The sequence below is a fragment of the Mobula birostris genome, chromosome 19 (assembly GCF_030028105.1).
Source record: "Mobula birostris isolate sMobBir1 chromosome 19, sMobBir1.hap1, whole genome shotgun sequence".
Classification (NCBI taxonomy): Eukaryota; Metazoa; Chordata; class Chondrichthyes; order Myliobatiformes; family Myliobatidae; genus Mobula; species Mobula birostris.
In genome coordinates, this window is record NC_092388.1 from 62,282,984 (window position 1) to 62,305,230 (window position 22,247).

The window sequence follows — 22,247 nt, forward strand, 5'->3', positions numbered from 1 at the left end:
CCAAATAAATAACACAAAAATATTATACTTCATTTATTTATTCAGAAAAATGATCCAATATTACATATATTTGTTGAAAAGTATGTGAACCTCTGGGGTAATGCCTTCTGCAAAAGCTGTTGGAGTCGGGTGTTCCAATCAATGAGATGAGATTGGAGGTGTGGGTTGTAGAGGTGCCCTGCCCTTTGAAAAAGACACAAAATCAGATTACTGACAGAGCCTGCTCTTCTCAAGAAAGATACGCTTATGTGCACCATGCCTTTATCAAAACAACTTTCAGAGGACCTTAGAAGAAGAACTGTAGAGATATATGAAGCTGGAAAAGGCTACAAAAGCATTTCTAAACACCTGAATGTTCATCAGTGCACAGTAAGAGAAATTGTTTACAAATGGAGGAAACTCAGTACTGTTGCTACCCTCCCTAGGAGTGGGCATCCTGCAAAGGTCACACCAAGAGCACAACATGCAATTGTGAAGGAGGTGAAAAGGAACTCAAGGGTAACAACAAAAGACCTGCAGAAATCTCTAGAACTTGCTAAAGTCCCTGTTCATGTATTCGCTGTAAGAAAAACACTGAACAAGAATGGTGTTCATGGGAGGACACCACGGAGGAAACCACTGCTCTTCACTGCTGCATGTCACAAATTTGCAAAAGACCACCTGGATGTCCTACAATGTTTCTGGGACAATATTCTGTGGACAGATGAGATAGAAGTTGAACTTCCTGGCAAAAATACACATTGCTATGTTTGGAGGAAAAAGGGCACTGCACACCAACACCAAAACCTCATCCAAACAGTGAAGCATGGTGGAAGAGCATGAGGCTGCTTGGCTGCCTCAGGGCTTGGACAACTTGCAATCGTTAAGGAAAAAGTGAATGAAAAATTGAATCAAGACATTTAACAGAGGAATGTCATGGGAGCAGACAGTCACCTGAAGTTTAAAGCAGTTGGTTAATATAACAAAACAATGATCCGAAAAGACAAGAGTAAATCAACAAAAGAATGGTTAAGAAAATTTGTGTTTTGGAATGGCCAAGACAAAGTCCTGACCTTAATCCTTTAGGAATGTTGTGCAAGGACCTGAAGCATGCAGTTCATGCAAGGAACACCAACATCCCAGAGTTGAAGCAGTTTTGTAAGGAGGAATGGCCTAAAATTCCTCCAAGCCAATTTGCAGGACTGATCAACAGTTAACGGAAACATTTGGTTGAAGTTATTGCTGTACGGGGGTGGGGTCACACCAATTACTGGAAGCTAAGGTTCACATACTTTTTCCAACGAATAAACGTAATATTGGATCATTTTTCTCATAAATAAGCAATGTTATTGTGTTATTTAATTAATTGGGTTCTCTTTATCTTGATTTAGGACTTGCATGAACATCTGATCACATTTTAGATCATATTTATGCAGAAATAGAGAACATTCTACAGAATTCACAAAATCTCAAGCACCACTGTGTAACTGCCAAAGATGGAATACATGTAAGATTCACAATGTTTCCTGGGATGGTAGGTTTGCCACACAAGGACGGTGATATGGGAGACAATGTCTCCCATCCTCTACATAATGTACTGGTTGGGTACAGGAGTACATTCAGCCAGAGACTCATTCCATCGAGATGCAACACTGAGCGTCATTGGAAGTCATTCCTGCCCGTGGCCATCAAACTTTACAACTCCTCCCTTGGAGGGTCAGACACCCTGAGCCAATAGGCTGGTCCTGGACTTATTTCCTGGCATAATTTACATATTTAATTATTTATGGTTTTATATTGCTATATTTATACTGTTCTTGGTGCAACTGTAACGAAACCAAATTTCCCTTGGGATCAATAAAGTATGGCTATGACTATGAGTAGACTAGGACAATATCCACTAGCATTCAGATGAATTTGAGAGGACAACCACCTTGTTGTAGTTTTGAGGCTAATGTGCCTCAATGACCTGGAGAGCTATGTTGGCTGGAGTCGAGGCTTTATGACTTGTCTCTTGGTAAGGTCAACCATTCCAAACAGATGCAAAAGGGAGGCCAGACTAAGAGTGGTCCACCTGTCCTCCAAGTTCAGAGGTTCAACCTGGGGCAAACAACCATGACTGCAAAACAAAATCATTACAGAATCAGCAATGAAGAATCCTTCTGTATCTGAGTGTGAGGGCATTCCTGATTCTTAAGAGGAACTTACTGATGTGATGAGGGAAGCCCTAATCACCACCAGAGATGGAGGACCTTCATTGCTACCCTAAATGCCAGTGGCATAACAGGCAGCAAAAATAAAGTTAGAAGAATGAAAGGTGATCTCATGGAAATTCACATGGAAATTCACAGTTCATATAGAGCTCAATATTATAAATGCAGAGATCTTTCCCCTTGGTCTTGCTGAAGTGACTGGAACCAGGTGTTAAAGTCTCTATCAGGGGTAGGCCATTTAGGACTGAGATCAGGGATATTACTTCATTCAGAAGATGGTGGATATTTCAGAATTCTCCAACTAGGAGGGCTGTGAACCCTCAGTCAATGAGGTTATTTGATACAGAAGTGACAGATTCAAGTGATTTGGGGATAGCTGATGGCCACTCCTGGTTTTAATGTTCATTACTTTTCTAACATTAAACCAAACAATTTTGTTATCCATTTATATATGCAGTACATATTTTCCTTTGAAGATGCTCTGAATGTCTTTTTCCCACATATTCTGCAGGATTTGGAAATGAGTAAAATTGCTCAAATTCAAAGAACATGGTCTGCAACCCTGTCTGTCATTGAACATCAAGAAGTCAAAACTGAAAAGCTTCATCTTCCAGAAGGGCAGAAGAACAGAAGGAACAGAACTGGGAGATAAAATAGCTAATGTATGGAAGAAAAGCAACAACAGGTTAATCAAGAACATGCGAAATAAAGATGTTACCATGACAACAAAAATGAGAGCAGCATGAAGACTGATTTTCCGTGATATTGTATTGTCATGAAGGACTGCAAAAAGCAGAAAAGGTAGACATGTTTGAAATGTAGTGCAGAAGAAGTCTTCAAAAGATCTCATTGCAATCAAGAAGTAACATGTTTAATCCAGGAACAAATAAAGCCAGTTGTTCCCTTGTAGGCTATAATTTAAGCAGTCACTGACAGCTTGGAAGTGTGATGTTGGTACAGTAAATAATGGAATTGAAGCCATAACCATGCTTGACAAAGTGGAAAGAGGAAGTCATCAAACAATTTGAAGTTTAATTATCATTCAACCATATAAGTGCAAATGAAGCTGTACATGTGCAGTTAAAATGAAAGTGAAATGAAAAAGTCCTTGAGTCATAGTAGTTGGATGAAAAGAAAGAACCATTTAAAATATCTCTGCAACATCTCGATGCAGTTGATGGCAGGCCATCTTATTCAGCCAGTCACTAGTTAATACTAGTCATTGTGACCGATTACTAGTTTATAATTTACAAAGTAACTGGATTATTCTGCATCGATGCTCATCCACTGTTTCCCAACCAGTGCTTCAGCATAATAGAATTTTGGGGTTGGGGAGAACAAAATATAGATGAATGAAAAATGAATAAAAACTAATTTTGTGCACATATTAAAAGTATCGTATGGTGTTACTATTCTGATGTTCAGATGCAAGACACCGCTCATGCCACACACCTTGTAAGTGGTTAAAATTCAATTAATATCAAGTAGATTTGTGAACAGTATTAAAGGCACAACAGTTAGTGGGTTTGATTATTACATTGTGAAAACTCCACCTAGCACACATTCTCCTTGTGACTGCGTGTTTCCTCTGCGTGCTCTAGTTTCCTCGCATATTCCAAAAACATGCAGGTTGGTGGGTTATTTGGCCATTAACTTGAATGTAGTGTACACACAACATATAGGTATTTAGATTAGGGAAGATAGGTGCTTGATGGTTGGCAAAGACATAGTGCTCCGAGGGCCTGTTTCCATGTTGTATGACTATAAAACCCAAAGACATAGAAAAGAATTTGGATCATCAAGTCTGCTCTGCTATTCCTTCATGGCTGATTTATTATCCCTCTCAACCTTATTTTTTTGACTTCTTACCTTCGACACCCTTACTAAACAAGAACCTATCAACCTCTGCTTTAAATATACCCAATGATGTGGCTTCCACAGTCACCTATGGCAATGAATTGCACAGATTCACCACAATCTCATCTGTTCTAAAGGTACATTTATTCTGAGGCTATGCCCTCTGGTCCTAGACTCCTGCACTATAGAAAACATCCTCTCCACATCCACCCTATCTAAGCCTTTGAATATTTGATAGGTTTCAATGAGATCCTCCCTCATTCTTCTAAATTCCAGTAAGTACAGGCCCAGCAGCCACCAAACGCTCCTCATACATTAACCCTGACAATGAGAGTATAACTATAAATGATCAAGCTTGAACATAAGAGTTTTCGAGGTATGCAGCATAGAAACAAGCCCTTCGCCCCAACTAGTCCATGCAGACCAAGTTGTCTCAAGGTGCCCCTAGTTCTATTTGACTGCATTTGGCCAACTTCCAGTCAAGATGGCGCCTGCGTACAACGCTCCTTCAGTTGACATCTCCTGGATAGATCATGAACCATACTTCACTCCTTTTACCTCTTTTACATTTGTTTTTCATCTTGGGTCTGATTCTGGAACTGTTGGAGACTGTGATTTGATATTTGGAGATCGTTTGGGTGTTCCAGCAATCTGCGGTGTCCAAGAGGATTCTGGGATGCAGCATGTGGGAACCTCATGGCAAGCAGGCTGCAGGATGGGGTACAAGCCAATGTTTGACTTTATTTTTGCCGATTAAAGCTCCAATCGTGTGCAGATTAAAGGACGAAGGAGACTGAAACATTGAGGTGAATGCGGATGATGAGTGCTGGCTGCCTGCCTTTTGATCGCTCTACTACTGGAGAGGGGAGAGCCTGCCACAGTGCCTGGAGAATGTTACCCAGGTTTTCTGCGTTTTGGATATAGGCTTGGTCTACAGATATTTTTTTTCCCCAATCGTATAGTTCTTTATATTCTGTGTTTTCCACCTGATTTTTCTCTTTTTTTTGTGTGGGAGAGGAGGATTTAGGGTTGATGCCGTTCTTTTCTTTCTTGGTTTCATGACTACCAGGAGAAGAATTTCAGAGTTGTATACATTGATAATAAATGAACTTTTGAGTTGGGGTTTTCCATTAAGAGGCTGGTCTGACGTGATGACGTTATTAGGTAAGGATTTTTAGCGTGCTTTGGTATTTAGGTTTTGGAGTTCAATAAAATGTGTTATGGGTTTTGTTAAACATAAAGTGCGTCACTTTATTTTGTTTATGTAAAACCTACATTGGTGACCCTGATGCTCTGGGACGATTCCAGAGTTATTGAATATGTCCGCCAGCCCAGCTGCTGGAGTTTTGGGAGCAAAATACTGTCATTTGGCTCATACAAGCTGAGGCCCAGTTCGCTGTGTGAGAAATCTCCCTGGACGACACCAAATTCTACTATGTGGTAGCATCACTCAGTAATTCCACAGCTGTGAGTGGGGTGAGTCTGCTTGAACACCCACCTGAAAATTATAAATACCAATCGTTGAAAACTCACCTTTACAGACTTTTGAACTATTGGAGTCTAAGCATGCCAAATAGTTGCTCTCCTTCCCCAGTCCTGGCGATGCAAGGCCTTCGGAGCAAATGGACCACATGCTGTTTTGCCCGGGAAATCACCCTCGTTTTATTTTTGAAGAACTCTTCATGCAGCAAATGCCTGATCCACGTTGCATAGCTCTCGCTAATGCACCCATGAATGACTATACAGAGCTTGCTAGTATGGCTGATAGTATGGGCAGCGGTACATCATTCTTCCTCCTTTCTCTACCTCAATAAGCCCAGTCAGCAAGGCCCCGAACATTAGGATGCCCGCGGCTGTGAAACAGACAACACCAGCCCTGTGTTTTGATCATGATCACTTTGGTAGGAATGCTAGGAAGTGCTGACCGCCTTGCAGTTTTGACAGTCCCAGTGCATCGGCACATCAGAGGTCTGTGAACACAGTGGGTTCCAGCTGCCAGGGTTGTCTACTGTACATTACGAATACTCTTTCAGGGCGACACTTATTGTGTGACACAGTTGCTCAGGTGAGTGTGCTGCCAGCATTGCCAATTGATGAGAAGGCAAAGAGTAACAAAACCTTACTGGAGGCCGCCAATGGCAGCCAGGATCCAGACCCAAGAGGGTTTATTGTGTGCAGTTTTGGTCCCCTCATCTGAGGAAAGACACCCTTGCCATAGAGGGAGTACAAAGAAGGTTCATCAGATTGATTCCTGGGATGGCAGGACTTTCATATGATGAAAGACTGGATCGACTAGGCTTATACTCGTTAGAATTTAGAAGATTGAGGGGGGATCTTATTGAAACATATAAAATCCTAAAGGGATTGGACAGGCTAGATGCAGGAAGATTGTTCCCGATGTTGGGGAAGTCCAGAACGAGGGGTCACAGTTTGAGGATAAAGGGGAAGGCTTTTAGGACCGAGATTAGGAAAAACTTTTTCACACAGAGAGTGGTGAATCTGTGGAATTCTCTGCCACAGGAAACAATTGAGGCCAGTTCATTGGCAATATTTAAGAGGGAGTTAGATATGACCATTGTGGCTAAAGGGATCAGGGGGTATTGAGGGGAAGGCTGGTACAGGGTTCTGAGTTGGATGATCAGCCATGATCATACTGAAAGGTAGTGCAGGCTCGAAGGGCTGAATGGCCTACTCCTGCACCTATTTTCTATGTTTCTAAGAGACATGACAGAATTGCTCGCTTCAATACACATGGGACCGTCCTGGCTAAAGTAGCTAGGCCTCTGCTCGGAGCAGACTTCCTGTGTGCCCAAGGATTATTAGTCGATCTTACGAACTGCCGGCTTGTGGATGTCAAGGACTTTGGGTCGTTGCCCTGCTCCCCCAGTAAGCTCCCCACAACAACTCAAGCACATGCACCATTACATGTGAGTTGACTCCACTGCTGGGCAAATTTCCAGGCCTCACCGAGCCCAAGTTCTCCATTACAGTCACAAAACATGGGGTCGAACACTACATTCCCACAAATGGCATGCCAGTCCATGTCCACAGGTGGAGAATGCACCCAGAAATGGTTTCAAACAAATGAGTTTGCCAACATGGAAAGACTCAGCATTCTACACCAATACCCCTTGGGCTTAACGCCTCCATGTGGTCCCCAAGTCCGCTTGTGGTTGCCACCCACATGGTGATTACCGACACCTTAACAAGGCCATCACCCCTGGTTGTTATCCAGTCCCACACATTCAAGACTTTTCAGCTTACTTAGCCAGGAAGTTAATTTTTTTCCAAAGTCTATCTAGTTAGGGGATACCATCAGCAGCCTATGTGCTTGGAGGATATTCCCAAAACAGCTGTGATAATCCCATTGGGCCTTTCTAAGTTTCTGCACATGCTGGTTGGGCTGAAAAATACATCCAACTTTCAAACAGCTGCTGGACTCTGTATTAAGACTTTGATTTTCTTTGTTTACTGGGATGTGAACATATGTCTCATCTCTGCACAATTTTCAAGCACTTAGGCCAACATGGGTTGATTATCAGCCCTGCTAAATGCTAGTTTGAGTTGTCAACCATTGACTTTCTCAGCCATCGCATCTCCGCAGAAGGTGCAAAACCCCTCCCATCAAAGGTAGCATTTATGGATTTCCCACCACCTTACACTACTAAAAAAACTAAAGGAGTTTTGAGACATGGTGAATTTCTATCACCATTCATTCCACGAGCTGCTCTCCTTGCATAGTGTGCCCAAAGGCAATGCCCCTAACCAAATGCTTGACTGGACAGCGGACATGACCAGGGCATTTGATGGCACCAAACGAGTTCTTTCAAACACAACCCTACTGGCACACTCGCTCCCCAATGCACCTATAGCCATTACTACTGATGCCTCAGAATATGTGCACGGATAGTTGGTCAGAGATGTGCGGCAGCCATTCGCCTTCAGCTGGTAGGTCTACCCACCTTCCCCCCCCCCCCCAAACGGAAGTACAGCACGTTTAATCGTAAGCTTCTCTGTCTCTATGGGGCTGTCATTTTCGTTTTCTTCTACAGGAGCGCCATTTCACAGCCTTCGTTGACCATAAACCACTTGTGCATGTGATGGCCAAAATATCAGACCCTTGGTCTGCATGGTAGCAACACCATCTGGCCTACATATCTGAGTTGACAACGTATATACAATGTATCAAAGGGGAAAAATAATGCCGCGGCTGATTGCCTCTCACGGCCAGCCATTGAGACACATAACAGTTGACCTTGCCAGCACAGCAGCCAATCAAGTTACCGACCTAGAGGTCCAGGCTTACAGAATGGTAGTCATGGGCCTGCGGTTGGCTGACATTAATTTCGGGGAAGCTGAGGTTTCTCTCCTGTGCGATGTCTCAACCAGCTGCCATGCCTGCAAACTAGAGAAAAACTGTTTTCGATTCTATACATGGCCTCTCGCATCCAGGCTGGAATGCCTAATAGAAATTGGTTGCACTAAAGTTTCAAACAAGAGAAAATCTGCAGATGCTGAAAATCCAAGCACTACACAGAAAATGCTGGAGAAATGCAGCAAGTAAGGCCAGCATCTATTGGGAAAAAAAAGTAGTCGACGTTTTGAGCCCAGACCCTTCAGCACTAAAGTCTGTTTGGCATAGACTCAGAAAGGATGTGCGTGATTGGACTGCAGCCTGTGTAGAGTGCCAGTGGGCAAAACTTAACTGTCATGTTCAGGTGCCATTGGCACCTTTTGAGGTCCCTGAGCGATAGTTTTACCATGTTAATGTGGACCTGGTTGGTCCTCTTCTTCCCTCCCATGGTTTCATGCACCTTCTTACCATGATAGACCGTCCCACCACATGGCAGAGGTCATCCCTCCAGCATCGACATGGCTCAGGCATTCATGAGTTCCTGGGTTTCTCAGTTTGCATCCCATCTGATATTTCCTCTGACCACAGTCCCCAATTCATTTCGGACCTGTGATGGCCCAGAACTTCAGTGTTAAGCAACATCACACCACAGCGTATCACCCGCAACGGCCTATGCAAGCAGTTTCACCGCTCCTTAAAGGCAGCTCTGAGGACTTGCCTGACCAATGATCCTCTCCCATGGGTCCTGCCAGGGTTCAGAATCCCTCCAAAAGAGGACCTATGGTCACCTGCGGCTGAGTTGGTATACAGGGAGGTATTACGAGTGCCAGGTGATTTCACAGCCATCTGGTCGGCCTCTCAACAGCGTTCCACCCTCCTCAGTAAATTCAATTCCTCTTCACCTACTCCTACCTCCCATCACTGCGTACAGCACTCTTGGGATCCTGTTGACCCATATTCCGCCTTATTTGTTTTTGTCTGCCATGAAGCAAACCAACATCCCCTTAGGCCCTCTTACTTTATCCGTTCTGTGTTTTGGAACAGAGAGAAAGGACTTTTAACATAGATAATAAGGGTAACCTTGGTAAGTACTTTGGTAGATCACCCTAACCCGGCCCACCAAGATTTAGAGTCACAACATGACTGTGAGCGTGTCAACACACCTTTGGAACACAGGACCTGAGCTGGACCCCAGGCACATTCACAATGCTGGTTTTAGTGAATTCTGGGGGTGGGGGGCAGGAGCTGCTTAGGGTAACGTAATTGGTGAAAATGTACATAATTCGCAATGACCGACATTGAGCTGGGGATTCGCTTTAAGAGGCTGGCCTGACGTGATAATGTTGCTAGGTAAGGATTTTTAGCGTGCTCTGGTGTTTAGGTTTTGGAGTTCAATAAAACGTGCCATAGGTTTTGTTAAACATAAAACATCTCATTTTGTTTTATTTGTGTAAAACTACAATGGTAACTGACCTAGTCACTTCCTCTGGTGGCTCATTCCACATAGACATAACTCTGTTTTTTCTAAAAAGCCCCTCAAGTTCCTATTAAGTGTTGTCCCTCTGGTTCTTCATTCCCCAACGCTGGGAAAAAGACCAAATGCATTCACGTTCTCTGTGCCCCTGATCGTTCAGAGCCACCTAACCTTTAAGGAATAAAGTGCTGGTCTGTGCAATCTCTCCATCTAACTCAGACCCTTGAGTTCTGGTAACATCCTGTAAATCTTTTCTGCACTCTTTCTTGTTTAATAACATCTGATTTCTGAGCACAATAATCCAACTGTGGGTTCATCAGCTTCCTGTGGAACCATATCATGACGTCCAACATCTATACTCAATGCACTGACTCATGAAGGCCCGAGAGTCACAAAGTTGTACAGCATTGAATCAGGTTTTTTGGTCCAATTTGTCTGTGGTGACAATTTATTTATCCAATGTGGTGGCATTTGCCTACATTTGGCCCATATCCCTCCAAACCAGGGGTTTCCAGACTTTTTTCTATGCCATGGACCTCTACCATTAGTCAAGTTAAGAAAATGAATAAATGTTTAAAAATACAAGACTCATAAACGTCCACATCCACTGGAATTGAAACTGAGCATAAGTATACAAAGTCAAATGGATAAGCTGCCACATCTGCAAATTATTTGCATGTCAAGTTTTCATTTCTGCAAACCAAGTTGTTTTCTCTTTTAGGGGAGAAACCTGCATGACATGTTATCGTGTCAAGTACGATGAAATGGCAAAAATGTAATCAAACATTCAACTATTGCCAATGATGATATTTTCCCCCAAATGTTTGAATGATCAAAATGAAAACCAGGTGCAAATGATAAAGATGGTGTGATCATGTCTGAGAGTGCTGGAGAAATGCTTACAGTTTGCTTAATTTGTTGTAAAGAGAAAAATACATTAATACACTGTCACTGAAAATTTGATTTGATCAGAGTGTAAAGAGATACCGTAAGTAATTTTAGGCTCAATGCAGATCATGAAATTAGAGGTTTTCCTTTCAAATAGTATTATAAATTACTACATTGAAACATTCACAGTTATTAGAAACATTTAGGGGGAAAATGACATTCAGCAGAAAAATTGTTTTGTAGGTTGATTCAACATGCATGTTCTCAAACAAGGCTGAAAGGGTAGCATCAGGAATATTGATAAACATTTTAAAAACTTCTTAAATAACTTCCAGGCAGCATAACTGGAGGGGCAACATTCAGGGTGAAGTTTCATATTGAGGAGGAAGAACCAGCATGCCTCCATAATAGGGAACGAGTTTTTATTTTCTTACATATTGGATTAAACAAAAGTCCTGATGAGCTGGTGACCTGCACCAGGAAGTACAGTGGATTCCGATTAATTGGACTAGCTGCTTATATGGAGCAGCTCTTAAAGAACCAAAACTAATTGAGAAAATAGCCTGGATTCCCTTTGCTTAATTGGAACACTGTGCTACTTAACTGGGGCAGGAAACTGTTGCTGAACATTTTTTAACCAGCATCAGTCAAGTGCACTTGCATAGCCCCTGGGACACTACACCGTGCTTAGAATGAAGAGTTTTTAAATAGCATCAGCTGCTTGTTTATCTTCAAAAAGCAGCAATTTTTGTCACTGATGGTTGACAAGAAATAAGCAGCAAGGCAATTCAAAACTGTTTTGCTCACTGAGGTTTCAAGTATTCAGGCTTGGAGATGCCAGAAGTGGCCAGGAGTGAAAATGAAATTATTTTATTACTTTATTGAGTTAGGAACTATGAAGAATTTTAAGTGGGGCAGCTGCTTAATTGGGCCAAAATGTATTGATCCTGAAGTGCCCCAAATTAACCAGAATTTGCAACCGAAACAATGGTGGAAGAGCTCTGCCCATTAGAAGAAGTAATAATTGTCGTGGCTATCCCTCGAGGCCGAGGATGATAGTCTTCATTCTGTTGATCTACTTATGGGCTCTCAAGTGGCTTATGAGTCCAATCTTGGCTTTGAAAGTTCTTCCACATTCAGGACAGGTAGTGCCAGATGGCAGATCGGGCTTTGGTTGTTGCTGCCTCTCTTTCCAATTTCTTCTCTTTCCTTCTAATTCTGCACACCTGTCGGCTTCGAAAGTTGCTGTTCCTTTTCGGATGATGGCTTGCCAGAATTTCCTGTCCTTGGCATTGGTTTCCCAATTGTTAATGTCGATGTTACATTTCTTCATGTTGGCTCTTAAGACGTCTTTGAATCTCTTCTGTTGTCCACCTCTTTTACGTTTGCCTTCTGTAAGCTGGGAGAAGATTTGTTTCGGCAGACGTTCGTTTTCCATCTGAACAACATGACCGCTCCATCTTAGTTGGTTCTTGATGACGTAGACTTCAATGCTTGTTGTTTTTGCTTCATTTAGCACACTGACATTAGTTCTTCCATTTTCCCAGCTGATATTTAAGATGTTTCGAAGACAGCGTTGATGGAACTTTTCAAGTGCCTTCAGATGTCGTCAGTATGTTGTCCAGGTTTCTGATGCGTACAGGAGTGTTGGGATTACCACTGCTTTGTACACTAACATTTTGGTGTCTGTTTGGATGTCACGATCATGAAAGACTCTTGTTCGGAGACGTCCAAAAGCTATTCCAGCGTATTTAAGATGATGTTGAATCTCGTCATTAAGGTCGACATTGGAGGAGAGGTGACTTCCAAGATACAGAAAGTGGTCCATGTTTTCCAGGGTTGTTTCACCAAGTTGAATTGATGAAGCAGTAATAAATGAATAAGGGAAGCATGGGCCCTAGAGTCACTTTTTCTTACTGAAAGGGGAATATCCATGTTCTGTTCCTAAGCAGAATTCTGCTCCTGTGTCTTATGGGTAGGATGTGCATACGAAGCACATTAGTTTTACTATGGGAAAACTTCTATTACATTTGTGTGAGTTGAGAGAAGTAAGTCGCTGATGTTACAAGGTTTCCCATGTGGTTAGTATAAACTGGTATCTGAATGATACAGATATAACAGTACAAGAAAACAAGTAATCTCTCCAACACACTGGGGTGGCATAGTAGCATTGTGGGTACCAGCAACCCGTGTTCAGTTCCCGCCACTGCCTGGGAGGAGCTTGTACGTTCTCTCCTTGACCACATGGGTTTCCTCCCACAGTCCAAAGATGAGGCTGTTCATAGGTTAATTGGTAAAATGTCCCATGATTAGGCTAGGGTTAAATTGGGAGTTGCTAGGTGGTGTAGTTCGAAGGGCCAGAAAGGCTACTCCGCATTTTATCTCAACAAATAAATAAACTACATGGGTTTGATCCAAATGAAAGTGCAGCAAAAATTAAATTAGTATGTCTCCATGGTTCAGCAGTAATTTCTCAATACTGGAATTATCTATTTGCTTGGAACTGTTTCCTTGAAATTCATGTGCAATAAAACCAGTAAGAATATTTCAGCAATGGGTTAGCAGCAATTTCCCAAACTGATGATGCATTGCAAATCAGTAATTAAGTTTGGGCACATCTGCACTCTTTCAATCTTATTCGACCAGCTCATGGTTGAGCCTACTAGCTACTCTGGGTTGGGTATTGTGCAATGAACCGGAATTGATTAGAGAGCTTAAGGTAACAGAACCCTCAGGAGGAAGTGATCATAATATGATCGAATTCACCCTGAAATTTGAGAAGGAGAAATTAAAATCAGATGTATCAATGGAGTAAAGGGAATTACAGAGGCATGAGAAAGGAGTTGGCCAGAATTGATGGAAAAGAACACTGGCAAGGATGATGGCAGAGCAGCAATGGCTGGAATTTCTGGAAGCAATTCGGGAGGCACAGAATAGATATATCCCAAAGAGGAATAAGTAATCCAAAGGCAAAAAGACCTAACCATAGCTAACAAGAAGTCAAAGCCAACATAAAAGCCAAAGAGAGAGCATATAACAGCAAAAATTAGTGGGAAGTTAGTGGATTGACAAGTTTTTAAAAACCAACAAAAGGCAACCAGAAGTCATTAAGAAGGTAAAGATGGCATACAAAAGTAAGCTAGCCAATGATATCAAAGAAGATACCAAAAGTCTCTTCAGATCCATAAAGTGTAAAAGAGAGGCGACAGCAGATATCGGACTGCTGGAAAACAAAGCTGGAGAGGTAGCAATGGAGGACAACGAAAATGAAGATGGAATGAACAAGTATTTTGCATCAGTCTTCCCTGTGGAAGACACTAGCAACATGGTGGAAGTTCCAGGTGTCAGGGGGCATGAAGCGTGTGATGTTACCATAACTAGAGAGAAGGTTCTTTGGAAACTGGAAGTTCTGAAGGTAGATAAGTCACCTGGACCAGATGGTTCTGAAAGAGGTAGCTGAAGAGATTGTGGAAGCATTAATAAAATGATTTTTCAAGAATCACTATATTCTGGAATGGTTGCAAAAGACGGGAAAATTGCAAATGTCATTCCACACTTCAAGAGAGAGAGGCAGAAGAAAGGAAACTATAGGCCAATTAGTCTGACCTCAGTGCGAAGATGTTGGAGTCGATTATTAAGGATGAGGTACTTGGAGGCACATGACAAAAGAGGCAGTAGTAGTCAGCAAGGAGAACTCTTGCCTGACAACTCTGTAGAAATTCTTTGAAGAAGTACGAAACAGGATAGACAAAGGAAAATTGGCTGATGTTGTGTACTTTGATTTTCAGAAAGACTTTGACAAGGTTCCACACATGAGACTGCTTAACAAACTGAGAGCCCATGCTATTACAGGAAAGATTCTAGCATGGATAAAGTAGTGGCTGATTAGCAGGAGGCAAAGAATGGGAATAAAGAGAACCTATTTCGACTGGCTGCCGGTGACTACTGGTATTCCACAGGGGTCTGTTTTTGGGACCGATTCTTTTAAGTCATATTTTAATGATTTCAATAATAGAATTGATGACTTTGTTGCAATATGAATGATATGAAGATAGATAGAGAGCAGGTAGTTTTGAGGAAGTAGAGAGTCTACAGAAGGTCTTAGGAGAATGGGCAAAGAGGCAGATGGAATACAGTGTTGGGAAGTGCATGCTCATGCATTTTGGTAGAAGAAATTAGAGGGCTGATTATTTTCGAAACGGAGAGAAAATACGAAAAAATTGAGACACAAACTGACTAGGGAGTCCTTGTGCAGGATTCCCAAAAAGTTAACTTGCCTGTTGAGTCTGTGGTGAGGAACGCAAATGCAATGTTAGCATTCATTTCAAGAGGAGTAGAATAGAATATTCTTCAGCAGTTGAAGGGTCATTTCTTTGGCATTTGAACGGGGCCGACTACGCAAGCGTGTGAAAGTGAGGCAGCGGGAGAGGTTAAAAAAGCAAGCTGATTAACGGAGCAGGCGACGGAGTAGTGGGAGACAGAGTAGGAAGGCTTTGGCTCGAGAGGCTTCGGTGAGCAGAGGCTGAGGACGAGCTTCACTCCCAGTGAGGTAAGGCCGGGTAAACTCAAAGAACATAGAATATTACAGCACAGTACAGGCCCTTCGGCCCACAATATTGTGCCGACCCTCAAACCCTACCTCCCATATAAGCCCCCACCTTAGATTCCTCCATATACCTGTCTAGTAGTCTTTTAAACTTCACTAGTGTATCTGCCTCCACCACTGACTCAGGCAGTGCATTCCACGCACCAACCACTCTCTGAGTAAAAAACCTTCCTCTAATATCCCCCTTGAACTTCCCAGCCCTTACCTTAAAGCCATGTCCTCTTGTATTGAGCAGTGGTGCCCTGGGGAAGAGGCGCTGGCTATCCACTCTATCTATTCCTCTTATTATCTTGTACACCTCTATCATGTCTCCTCTCATCCTCCTTCTCTCCAAACAGTAAAGCCCTAGCTCCCTTAATCTCTGATCATAATGCATACTTTCTAAACCAGGCAGCATCCTGATAAGTCTCCTCTGTACCCTTTCCAATGCTTCCACATCCTTCCTATAGTGAGGTGAGCAGAACTGAACACAGTACTCCTAGTGTGGCCTAACCAGAGTTTTACAGAGCTGCATCATTACATCGCGACTCTTAAAGTCTATCCCTCGACTTATGAAAGCTAACACCCCATAGGCTTTCTTAACTATCCTATCTACCTGTGAGGCAACTTTCAGGGATCTGTGGACATGTACCCCGAGATCCCTCTGCTCTTTCACACTATCAAGTATCCTGCCATTTACTTTGTACTCTGCCTTGGAGTTTGTCCTTCCAAAGTGTACCACCTCACACTTCTCCGGGTTGAACTCCATCTGCCACTTCTCAGCCCACTTCTGCATCCTATCAATGTCTCTCTGCAATCTTTGACAATCCTCTACACTATCTACAACACCACCAACCTTTGTGTCGTCTGCAAACTTTCCAACCCACCCTTCTACCCCCACATCCAGGTCGTTAATAAAAATCACGAAAAGTACAGGTCCCAGAACAGATCCTTGTGGGACACCACTAGTCATAATCCTCCAATCTGAATGTACTCCCTCCACCACCACCCTCTGCCTTCTGCAGGCAAGCCAATTCTGAATCCACCTGGCCAAACTTCCCTGGATCCCATGCCTTCTAACTTTCTGAATAAGCCTACCGTGTGGAACCTTGTCAAATGCCTTACTAAAATCCATACAGATCACATCCACTGCATTACCCTCATCTATATGCCCGGTCACCTCCTCAAAGAACTCTATCAGGCTTGTTAGACACGATCTGCCCTTCACAAATCCATGCTGACTGTCCCTGATCAGACCATGATTCTCTAAATGCCTATAGATCCTATCTCTAAGAATCTTTTCCAACAGCTTTCCCACCACAGACGTAAGGCTCACTAGTCTATAATTACCCGGACTATCCCTACTACCTTTTTTGAACAAGGGAACAACATTCGCCTCCCTCCAATCCTCTGGTACCATTCCCGTGGACAACGAGGACATAAAGATCCCCAGAGGCTCAGCAATCTCTTCTCTCGTCTCGTGGAGCAGCCTGGGGAATATTCTGTCAGGCCCCGGGGACTTATCTGTCCTAATGTATTTTAACAACTCCAACACCTTCTCTCCCTTAATATCAGCATGCTCCAGAACATCAACCTCACTCATATTGTCCTCACCATCATCAAGTTCCCTCTCATTGGTGAATACCGAAGAGAAGTATTCATTGAGGACCTCACTCACTTCCCACCTTTATCTCTAATCGGTCCTACCTCCACTCCTGTCATCCTTTTTTTCCTTCACATAATTGAAGAATGCCTTGGGGTTTTCCTTTACCCTACTCGCCAAGGCCTTCTCATGCCCCCTACTTGCTCTTCTCAGTCCTTTCTTAACCTCCTTTCTTACTTCCCTATATTCCTCAATAGACCCATCTGATCCTTGCTTCCTAAACCTCATGTATGCTGCCTTCTTCCTCCTGACTAGATTTTCCACCTCACTTGTCACCCATGGTTCCTTCACCCTACCATTCTTTATCTTCCTCACTGGGACATCGACCACATGTCCATAGTACATTTCCCTGCAAAAACATTATCCCAATTCCCAACTCCTTTAATTACTCTAATTAACTTAACAGTAGGTAATGGAGGCAGCAGTTAGGGCAGTTGAGTGCTCGATTTGCAGTATGTGGGAAGTCAGGGCGAGCACAATTGTCCCTGATGACTACACCTGTGAAAGGTGCATCCAGCTGCAGCTCCTGACAAACCGTGTTAGGGAACTGGAGTTGGAGCTGGATGAACTGCGAATCATTTGTGAGGCAGAGGCAGAAATAAACAGGAGTTACAGGGAGATAGTCACCCCTAGGAGTCTGGAGAAAGGTAGCTGGGTGACTGTCAGGAGAGGGAAGGGGAACAGACAGAATGAGCAGAGCATCCCTGTGGCCGTTCCCATAAATAATAAGTATACCGTTTTAGATACTGTTGGTGGGGACAACCTACCAGGGACAAGTTGCAGTGGTTGCGTCTCTGGCACCGAGATGGGACCCTCAGCTCAGAAGGGAAGGAGAGAAAAGAGGAGAGCAGTAGTGATAGAGGATTCGATAGTTAGGGGGACAGATAAGGGGTCCTGTGGAAGAGATCGAGAATCCCGGATGGTCTGTTGCCTCCCTGGTGCCAGAGTCCGTGATATCTCGGATCGAGTTCTCAGTATTCTCAAGAGGGAGGGTGAGCAGCCGGATGTCGTGGTCCATGTAGGGACCAATGACGTGGGTAGGAAGAGTGAGGAGGTCCTGAAAGGTGAGCTTAGGGAGTTAGGCGCCAAGTTAAAGGACAGGACCTCCAGGATAGCAATCTCAGGATTGCTACCAGTGGATGTGCAGGTGGGTTTAGAAATAGTAAGATAGCGCAGATGAACACGTGGGCTGAAGACATGGTGCAGGAGGGAGGGCTTCAGATTTACAGATAATTGGGCAGTTTTCCAAGGAAGGTGGGATCTGTTCCAGCGGAATGGTTTACATCTAAACTGGAGGGGAACAAATATACTTGCAGGTAGGTTTGCTAAAGAGGCTCCAGTGGATTTAAACTAGATACAAGGGGGGAGGGAAACAAGAGTGTAGGAACAGATGTAGGAGAGAAGGAAGAAAAGGATGGTAAAGTTGTTTGCACCGTTAGTGATGAACAGAGAGTAAGAGGTGGAAAATTTCTTAAATGCATTTATTTTAATGCTAGGAGCATTGTGAGAAAGGTAGATGAGCTTAGAGCATGGATTGATACCTGGAAATATGACGTTGTAGCTATTAGTGAAACATGGTTGCAGGAGGGGTGTGATTGGCAACTAAATATTCCTGGATTTCGTTGCTTTGGGTGTGATAGAATCAGAGGGACAAGAGAGGGAGGTGTTGCATTGCTTGTCAGAGAAAATATTACAGCGGTGCTCTGGCAGGATAGATTAAAGTGCTCGTCTAGGGAAGCTATTTGGGTGGAATTGAGGAATGGGAAAGGTGTAGTAACACTTATAGGGGTGTATTATAGACCACCTAATGGGGAGCGAGAATTGGAGGGGTAAATTTGTAAGGAGGTAGCCGATATTTGTAGTAAGCACAAGGTTGTGATTGTCGGAGATTTTAATTTTCCACACATAGACTGGGAAGCCCATACTGTAAAAGGGCTGGATGGTTTGGAGTTTGTAAAATGTGTGCAGGATAGGTGTTTGCAGCAATACATAGAGGTACCAACTAGAGAAGGGGCAGTGTTGGATCTCTTGTTAGGGAATGAGATAGGGCAGGTGACGGAGGTATGTGTTGGGGGGCACTTCGGGTCCAGTGATCACAGTGCCATTAGTTTCAATATAATTATGGAGAAGGATAGGTCTGGAGCCAGGGTTGAGATTTTTGATTGGAGAAAGGCTAACTTTGAGGAGATGCGAAAGGATTTAGAAGGAGTGGATTGGGACAATTTGTTTTATGGGAAGGGTGTAATAGAGAAATGGAGGTCATTTAAAGGTTAAATTTTGCGGGTACAGAATCTTTATGCTCCTGTTAGGTTGAAAGGAAAGGTTAAAAGTTTGAGAGAGCCATGGTTTTCAAGGCATATTGGAAACTTGGTTCGGAAAAAGAGAGATATCTACAATAAATATACGCAGCATGGAATAAATGAGGTGCTCGAGGAATATAAAGAATGTAAAAAAGATCTTAAGAAAGAAATTAGAAAAGCTAAAAGAAGATACGAGGTTGCTTTGGCAAGTAAGGTGAAAATAAATCCAAAGGGTTTCCACAGTTATATTAATAGCAAAAGGATAGTGAGGGATAAAATTGGTCCCTTAGAGAATTAGAGTGGACAGCTATGTGCAGAGCCAAACGAGATGGGGGAGATTTTGAACAATTTCTTTTCTTCGGTATTCACTAAGGAGAAGGATATTAAATTGTGTAAGGTAAGGGGAACAAGAAGGGTAGCTATGGAAAGTATGATGATTAAAGAAGAGGAAAGTTGACGAGGGTAAAGCAGTGGATGTTGTCTATATGGACTTTAGAAAGGCCCTTGACAAGATTCCACATGCAAGGTTAGTTAGGAAGGTTCAATCGTTAGGTATTAATATTGAAGTAGTAAAATAGATTCAACAGTGGCTGGCTGGGAGATGCCAGAGAGTAGTGGTGGATAACTGTTTGTCAGTTTGGAGGCTGGTGACTAGTGGTGTGCCTCAGGGATCTGTACTGGGTTCAATGTTGTTTGTCATATACATTAATGATCTGGATGATGGGGTGGTAAATTGGATTAGTAAGTATGCCAATGATACTAAAGATAGGTGGCATTGTGGATAATGAAGCAGGTTTTCAAAGCTTGCAAAGAGATTTAGGCCAGTTAGAAGACTGGGCTGAAAGACGGCAGATGGAGTTTAATGCTAAAAAATATGAGGTGCTACATAATCAGAATAGGACATACATGGTAAATGGTAGGGCACTGAAGAATGCAGTAGAACAGAGGGATCTAGGAATAACGGTGAAGGTGGAATCTCATGTGATTAGGGCGGTGAAGAAAGCTTTTGGTATGCTGGCCTTTATAAATCAGAGCATTGAGTATAGGAGTTGGGATGTAATGTTAAAATTGTATAAGGCATTGGTAAGGCCAAATTTGGAGTATTGTGTACAGTTCTGGTCACCGAATTATAGGAAAGATGTCAACAAAATAGAGGGAGCACAGAGAAGATTTACTAGAATGTTACCTGGGTTTCAGCACCTGAGTTACAGAGAAAGGCTGAACAAGTTGGGTCTTTATTCTTTGGAGCGTAGAAGGTTGAGGGGAGACTTGATAGAGGTATTTAAAATTATGAGGGGAATAGATATAGTTGATGTGGATAGGCTTTTTCCATTGAGAGTAGGGGAGATTCAAACAAGAGGACATAAGTTGAGAGTTAGGGGGCAAAGGTTTAGGGATAACACGAAGGGAAACTTCTTTACTCAGAGTGGTGGCTGTGTGGAACGAGTTTCCAGTAGAAGTGGTAGAGGCAGGCTTGATATTGTCATTTAAAGAAAAATTGGATAGGCATATGGACAGGAAAGTAATGGAGGGTTATGGGCTGAGTGCAGGTCGGTGGGACTAGTTGAGAGTAAGCGTTCAACACGGACTAGAAGGGATGAGATGACCTGTTTCCGTGCTGTAGTTGTTATATGGTTATAATATTGAAAATGAATATTCAGTATTCTCAGAACGTGATAGCGGTTGTCTTACAAAAACAAATATCTGATATTGCTGAAGCCATTTCCAGGCTGCTTTCAGCAATTCACCATCGTGGTAAATCCACATTTCACAATGAACCAGTTTTGTTTAAATATTCATGAGGTGAAACTGGGCTGTTGACACTATGGGATGTTTTTATTAATGTGTCTTGTGATGGAAAAGGTAAAGAAACATTGAGTTTGAGTGTGTAATGTTAGTTATTATATTCCAAAGCACATTTTATTTCATAGTTTGCATCATTCATTTCATTTAGGTACACAAATATCAAACAAAAATGACTTTTTGCAGGATGGTTATGTCACAAGAATGGGTCAACTAGAGTTCAAACATTGTCATTTAATAATTTCTGTAGTGAGTGACTCATTCCCACACTATAAATCTTTTCCAGCATAATCAGGAGCAGGATGGAACCCTCTCCACTCACCTATATGAGTGCAGCACCATATTTGTGTGTACTATCTACAAAATGTATATTAGGTGCTCACCCACGCTGCTCTGACAGAATTTCCCAGACCCAAGGTCAAGGACATCAGAGACAGGGGAATATCACCATCTGCAGGTCACACACCATCCTGGTTCAGAAGTATATTGCTGGTCCTTCATTATTGTTAGGTCTAGACTCTGGAACTGGAAATTAATAGTACTCTGTTCAATAGAAGGGCCACAGCAGTTCAAGCTGTCTTCTCATTGTCACCTTGATTTATAGGACAAATACAGAGCTGCTGTTCCAGAATATAATGATAGCTTGAATTAAAGTTCTTTTAATTGTCATCGTTAGATTTGCTTTTCTACATTACTACTTTGCTTTGTTTCCAACTAGTCTGTTCTTATACTAAATGAAACTTTGAGGATCAAAAAATTAAAAGAATTAAGGGAATATTAAGATGGACAGACTTACCCTGCATCTGTTTTTTTTCCATACGTTGCATAATTTAACTTGAATTTCTTGGGCTATACAACAAAAAACAAAGTAAAGAATAATTACAAAAATACTGTCTTTTAGGAAAACAAGCAGTTAACAATGATAAATGTCTACTAAAGAGGTTTACCGGATTTGAACCGGGCAAAGGCTTCCCATTCAGTTTATGGAGACAACGATCAGCACTGGTTTGATCAGCTAATTCCACAAAGCAATAGCCTGCTAACGTTCTGAAACGACACAAGAAGTTCAATTACAACATTTTCTTCACATTACTAATTGGGCTTCAAGCTAAAGCAACCAAATAATAATCA

The 22,247-nt window shown here is 42.5% G+C and overlaps 1 protein-coding gene across 2 annotated transcripts in view; it reads right to left on the reverse strand.

The window, feature by feature from the left end:
* Positions 1-22,247, reverse strand: part of LOC140212651 (tRNA selenocysteine 1-associated protein 1-like) — a 49,373-nt gene that overhangs the window by 22,053 nt on the left and 5,073 nt on the right. For both annotated transcript variants that reach the window (XM_072283731.1, XM_072283730.1), the window contains exons 3-4: positions 22,064-22,163; positions 21,913-21,965 (exon numbers count right to left, since the gene is read on the reverse strand). In XM_072283731.1, the coding sequence (XP_072139832.1) occupies positions 21,913-21,965; positions 22,064-22,163 (153 nt within the window). The remainder of the gene's footprint in view (positions 1-21,912; positions 21,966-22,063; positions 22,164-22,247) is intronic.